Below are 6,035 nucleotides of genomic sequence, written 5' to 3'. Positions count from 1 at the left end.
CATGTTGATAAAGTAAATTATAAAAATCTGTATTGTTCGATACAAGTGTGTATTGAACCTAAAGCTCTGTTCGATACGGTTCGATACGGGTACATGTATTGTTGCACCTACATATATATGTATAACCACTGAACTAGCCTCTTACACCACTATCAGATCCTGTGGGTGAGGAAGTGGTTGCAAGGTGACTCATGACTTTTTGAGCCATATCTCCTTGCTCTTTGTTGTTAGTGCTTTAATGCTTTGACAGCCTATTTCATAACTTTCATAATTATGTAACCCAATGGAAAGACATTTTTATGTAACTGATAACAATGATTAATGGACTGATTAGTATAAATTTTTTGCACTGAAACTAATAAAAAATCACTCTGACTTTGCACTTTGAAAAGCCCCACCTTTGTTTAAACAGCAGCTTATAGAACTGCTGAACAACCCACTCAGCATGACTCAGCAGAAGTTAGTCATGCGTCAGCACTTTATAAGTTTAAAATAGCTTGTATATGATATAGCTTTTGCTGCCCACCCAAATATATTTAAYACTCTTTTGATTGTATGTCATGTTGTGCGTCCTGCAGGTCCAGATTGTGTAGACCGTCACGGTTGTCTGTCTCCTCACGTGCTCACAACGTTCAAATACAAAGTGCCACTTCCACTCACATCCTGTGCACTTGGAGCCRGTGAGCTCTTTGCTTACTGTGACAGGAAAAAATCACTTCAGCGCTTTCAGCTTCCTGAGGTTTGCAGCTTACAAGATGTGTTTTTATTTTCTTCTGTGATTTTACAATTAAGTGTTATTTTTTTATATTGAMGAGTACAAACAGAGGTGGGTAGAGCACACAAAAGTTCTACTCAAGTAAGAATAGCACTCATTTAACCTATTTTTACTAAAGCAAAAGTAAAAATTAGCCGACCAAGAAATTACTCAAGTAAGAATAAAAAAAATATTTTGTAAAGAGGCTACTTGAGTACTGTGATCATAACATTTATGGAATTTTTTTAAAATGATGTCAGACTGACAAAAATAGAAAATTATGTGTAAATCCTGGTTTTTGTAAAAACTGAAATTAAGAATGTAAATGCAAATAACATAAATACAAAATAACAAACTCTAGCAGAAGAAATACTTTTCCAAGTAAAAGTTTTCACTATGAAACTAATACCTATAATAAGTAATGTAATGATATATACAAGACAAGTCACATGAACTGTAGGCGTGTCTCTCTGCTGCATTTCTTATTAAAATATGTTTTTCTTCATTCAGTGAAGTTACGGTGGGTATTCAGAAATTTTACTCAAGAAAGAGTAGGGATGATTCATTATAATATTACTCAAGCAAGTATGATGTAGTAAAACTACYCCTAAAAGCYACTCAAGTAATTGTACCTACTTACTACCCACCTCTGTGTATATATTGTTTTAAGCCTTGATTTGTCCTCGCAGGAGACAGAGGGTGGAACCAGCCAAGAGCTGGTCCAGCTKAAGCCAATGCAGGAAGTGAAAGGTCACCCACTGGGCCCTGCTTCTGTCCTCCTGTCTCCCAGCTGCCTCTGGTTGGCCTCTGCAGGCCGGGATGGCTTACTACGAATCAGACAAACTGACTCCATAGTAAGTACTTATTCTGTTTTTTTTTTCTTTATTAGTTTGGGTGTTTATAACAGTGTTACAATTGCAGGAGCAATACATTGAGCTACTGTGTCACTCCTGTCGTCTGGGTGGAGGCCGAAGTGTGTCATTCTCCTCAGACGGACTCACRCTCCTCACTACTGGCTTCAACGACGGCTCTCTTGTCTGTACTCGTCTCAGGTAAGGCATGGACTCGGTGCACGCACAGATGTGAGCAGCAGAGGGAACTGTTGCTCACCATCGTATGTAGCATGTTTACGAGTGATTCCACCAGCAGTGGGGGGACAAACGTAAACACCGCTTTAGGTCCAGTGGGTGGTGCTATCTGGTTTCAGGGGGAATCGTGACCCTAATCTGCTGGAAAACAAAGATGTAGTGTAATAAAAATCGYGTCTCTCTGACAAACATCCCACTCACATTCCACATCTGCCGTCCCCCCCCCCTCCCCACTCCTTGCTCCTGCGCATATTTTAGTTTAAAAATGTTCTCCCTGTCTGACTCCGGCACTGTTTTTATTTTCCCAAGAAGTTTCCCAGTGTTTGTTTTTCATGAATCCCTTGTTGATTCTTTGTTTCCCGCCTTCCGATTAAAATKAAGTCAATGTAAAAATGATGGTTTGTGACATTTTGTGTGTTTGCCATAGTTTTCTGTTTCCATTTAAAATCAAACGCAGATAACACAGTGGCAATTTATTTGACTAATGCTGAGTATTTTTGACAGTACGCGTTTTTTTTCCCCCCTGACAATTCAGAATTAAAGATGTGGATGAAGAAAAGGTGAATAGGGCCGTCCAGTTTAGCCACTTTACAGCCTTGAAGGAAGTTTTTGATTCTGAAAACCCTGTCCTCGTTAAACTTCCTGTTTGGGATGAAGGCAGCACAAAAATCCAGGATGGAGAGGTAACTCTGCCTTTTTTTGTTCTGTACACTTCAAATGCTGAAAATGATTTTAATACATTCAATACACCTGATGAAAAGTAATGTAAACTAAGAATTTCCCAAATTGCCCCTAAATGCTCCTATATGCTAATGGAACAATAAAAAATTAATTTTTAATCGTTTTAAGAAAAAAATATTGTAAATGTTTAGAATTCTTTCTCTTTTAAGGTTTTAGTATTGTAAAATAAGTTGCAGAAAATGCCCAACTGGACTCCACATCCTTGGCATTCTGTATAGTTATATTTATCTCATTATATTTTGCTCAAATTGTAGCTTTTTGTGCTTTTTGGAGTTTATTTTGCGGGAACATCAGATGTACTCTGTGTTCACAATGTTTACCTGAATTGTCCCGTTAAATAAATCAATAAAACTGGTTTGAATTAAAGAATTTCTGAACAATAGAAAAATTTTGTTGATATTTTAATTTGGGGTTATTCTGTATTGTTTACAATGTACAGGTCCAAGTTCAAACATCTGTAAATTCAACTGAAAAAGAGAGGATCAGCATCTCGTCGTCTGCCCCGCCCTCGGATCTGACGTGGTTGGAAAACAAAAGAGATAAAGTCAGTGCCAAGCTGTAATATTTTTGGCAAAGGCAGAAGATTCAGATGATGTTAAACACATATAGATATTTATCTTCTATCTCAATTATGTTGTAGGTTGTGGGTTACGAAAGCACCTCCCACCTGTGTTTGATAGTTGTGCTGTTTTTGGCCTGCAGCTGCTCGGTTTATCAGCCTCTGCAGAAAGAGCTATGCGGCTAATTAACAAGTTGTACACTGACGCGAAGATGACAAATGATGGCTTGTAAAAACCTGCTCGTATGTTTTCACCTGGCAAAGTGTTTGGGCAAAGAGAAACTGATCTTAATTGTGTGGGAGGGCTTTCATGTGAGCATCACGAGGTCAAAAAGGTGAAAGGGGACACTTTCAAAAAAGTGCGCTTTTACTTGTTTAAGAAAAAAAAGCAGATTTTTAAAAAAAATTAATTTTCACAGGTTTTCAAAGAAGACAATGAGCGTTGCGAGGAAAAAGAACGCCTGAGGGAAGCTGTCAGACAGATACGTGACTCTGTGAGTGAGCTTTGCTTTTGCTCTCCCGTGAAAAGATCAACTTTATCAGGATCAGATAAAATAATAGCGGCGACTYACAAACCAGTTTAAAATAAAAACCGCATCTGTGTTTTTTTTTTTTACTTTGGTAAAACTTCACAGTCAAAACATAATATTTCAACATTAACGAAAGCTGCAAATGGATCCATTCTCTTATAAAACACACAGAGAGCAGAGGAAAAAAAAACGTTTTATTTCTTGGGTGTTAAGCTTCAGAAGATGCTCCGTGAAAATGACAGCCTCCCTGTAGAGCAGTTCAACCTAGACGTGGAGGAGCAGAGGAGACTGGAGGACATGGTGGAGCAGGAAGCTGAGCGGGTACACGCAACCAAAACCTAAAAAGACAATCAAACATGAACTGAGCCTCAGACTCATCCTTCTTACCCTCATGCTGTACAGGTGCGAGCTGAAACTGAGCAGAGCATCGCAGAGACGTGTTACCTCCGCGACGTCCTGAAGTGGAAGTGCTGGGACTCTTGGATGGTGAAAAGCAGGGCCATCAAGGTAGAATAACATTCTAAATAAGACGTTTGTTTCTTTTATTATTAGTCTTGAATCATTCGCTGCTCTCTGCAGGCCTTCCACTCTGAAATGATTGTATGGAACTACCCTCTGAAGGAGCGAGCTCAGAGCAAACTGGAGGAGCTTCACCGGGTCCAGAATATGAGGAAACTCGAAGAGGCTGCCTGCACCGTAAGAAAGATGGTGGTTTGAGTTTAAATTAAATTTAGACTGATGTAGCAAACAAAGTCAAGTTCTGAGTTAGAAGTGATGGAATCCATGTTCGCTGTGAGTGAAGAAGAAACTGAATGTTTTCTAAAGGGCGTGGCAGTGCAACTTGTACCTTTTTTTAATGGATCTTTTTTTTCTTAAAGTACATTTTATTCCAAAACCCAGTCAAGTCAAAACAAGTTTACTGCAGGAAAATAATTAGATGCTTTGATTCACAGTCCTTCATCTGACCTTTTACCGCTGTARCTTTTCCAAATACTTGAAAATGCGCCAGTCCAGTAAGTGTTGAAACGTCTTTCAGATTTACAGCTGTGAGGCCCGAAGTAAGTTGCTGCAATAAGYCCCTGCTCTGCCGTGATCTTTGACTGGGTTTTCAAATCCTGATTCCACACTCACGTCTGCCTCTCTTGCCGTCCTTCCGCCTTGAACCTGCAGCCGAGCGGCGAAAACAAAAGCTCGGATGCAGAGGAGCAAAACCAGGAGGCGGAGGGCCGCGAGGAGGGGAGCGCTGCTTCCACGACGAGCTCCTCAGCCCAGTTTGAGCGCTCCAGCCCTTACATCTACGACCAGTTCAGCCTGCAAACCACAGAACAGAGGATCAATCAGACGATTCTGCTRCAGGTGAATCTCAGCAAACAAGTGAATGCCATGCTTTTAGATTCAGCAGCATTCAAAACACACGCTTAAAAAAAAMAACAACCACACAGTTATTTAAATTRCACACAGACTCTTTTATTTATGGCTCTTGTCATCCAGATTGTAATAATTATTTACTCCTCCACTCAACTCCAAATGCAGGATGTGATTTATGGCATCAAGATGGCGTTCAACGCSGAGTTTGAAGCTCAGCGCAGGCGGAAGCTGCAGGAGCTGAAGCWGGTGGGGGACAGGAACAAACGGATCAGGGAGGTCGCGCAGGAGCTGGAAACGCAGCAGGATCTGTGGGAGCCCGGCCTGACGGACAGCGAGTGTCCAGAGAGGCTGCTCACCGTGGACGACTCTGAGGTTACTGTCCTCTCACAGAGTGTCCAGCCAGTGGACGCGGGTCACGCAAAGTTGAAAACAAGCGAAGCTGTGTGTGCATGCTGGGCTCCTGTGTGGTTTGTTTGTTTGTTTGTTTGCTTTGATTGCGACTTGTGAGCTAGCGTGTGATTATCGCCATGTGATAACGCCTTTGACCCCACCCCCCCTCATCCCCTTCAGATTAAAGCAGAAAAATACCTCACCCCGGAGCAGAGAGAGGAGGAGGAGGAGAGGAAGCTGAAGGAGGAAACTAATCTGGCTGCTCACGTTTGTTGTYATCTCTTTTTATATTTTCTTGATCRACATTTAGGAACTCTTCAAATCCTTTTATACACATTTTGCACATTTAATTCTTATAGACAGACACGGTCATTTTATATTAAACAAAAACAAACAAAAGCATAAAATGTATCTTATGTTCAACAAACAAAAGAAGGTCAGTTGTGCCAAACTGGTGAGTTTATGTCCGTTTGTTTCAGGGTGATGACCCTGAGCTCAGCACAGAACAAGCTCTGGATGACATGATGTACGGACGGTTAAAAGTGGATATTTTAAAAATGGTATGGATATTTGTGTGCCCAGTTAGCTTCAGTCTGTCTGAAACC

General features: G+C 40.7%; 1 protein-coding gene across 3 annotated transcripts in view; it reads left to right on the top strand.

Annotated features, from left to right (window-relative positions):
- cfap43 (cilia and flagella associated protein 43) overlaps positions 1-6,035 on the top strand; it is a 15,528-nt gene that overhangs the window by 2,966 nt on the left and 6,527 nt on the right. For 2 of the 3 annotated variants that reach the window (XM_014002282.1, XM_014002266.1), the window contains exons 14-26: positions 579-739; positions 1,444-1,608; positions 1,676-1,806; positions 2,378-2,525; positions 3,023-3,127; positions 3,562-3,636; positions 3,886-3,993; positions 4,075-4,179; positions 4,252-4,368; positions 4,843-5,028; positions 5,206-5,412; positions 5,611-5,697; positions 5,910-5,990. In XM_014002282.1, coding sequence (XP_013857736.1) covers positions 579-739; positions 1,444-1,608; positions 1,676-1,806; positions 2,378-2,525; positions 3,023-3,127; positions 3,562-3,636; positions 3,886-3,993; positions 4,075-4,179; positions 4,252-4,368; positions 4,843-5,028; positions 5,206-5,412; positions 5,611-5,697; positions 5,910-5,990 — 1,676 coding nt within the window. The remainder of the gene's footprint in view (positions 1-578; positions 740-1,443; positions 1,609-1,675; positions 1,807-2,377; positions 2,526-3,022; positions 3,128-3,561; positions 3,637-3,885; positions 3,994-4,074; positions 4,180-4,251; positions 4,369-4,842; positions 5,029-5,205; positions 5,413-5,610; positions 5,698-5,909; positions 5,991-6,035) is intronic. The other variant, XM_014002273.1, reaches the window with a different exon arrangement.

The sequence above is a fragment of the Austrofundulus limnaeus genome, unplaced genomic scaffold (assembly GCF_001266775.1).
Source record: "Austrofundulus limnaeus strain Quisiro unplaced genomic scaffold, Austrofundulus_limnaeus-1.0 Scaffold0, whole genome shotgun sequence".
Taxonomy (NCBI): Eukaryota; Metazoa; Chordata; class Actinopteri; order Cyprinodontiformes; family Rivulidae; genus Austrofundulus; species Austrofundulus limnaeus.
Note: the sequence above shows the minus strand (reverse complement) of the source record. Positions and strands in the feature narration are given on the sequence as shown.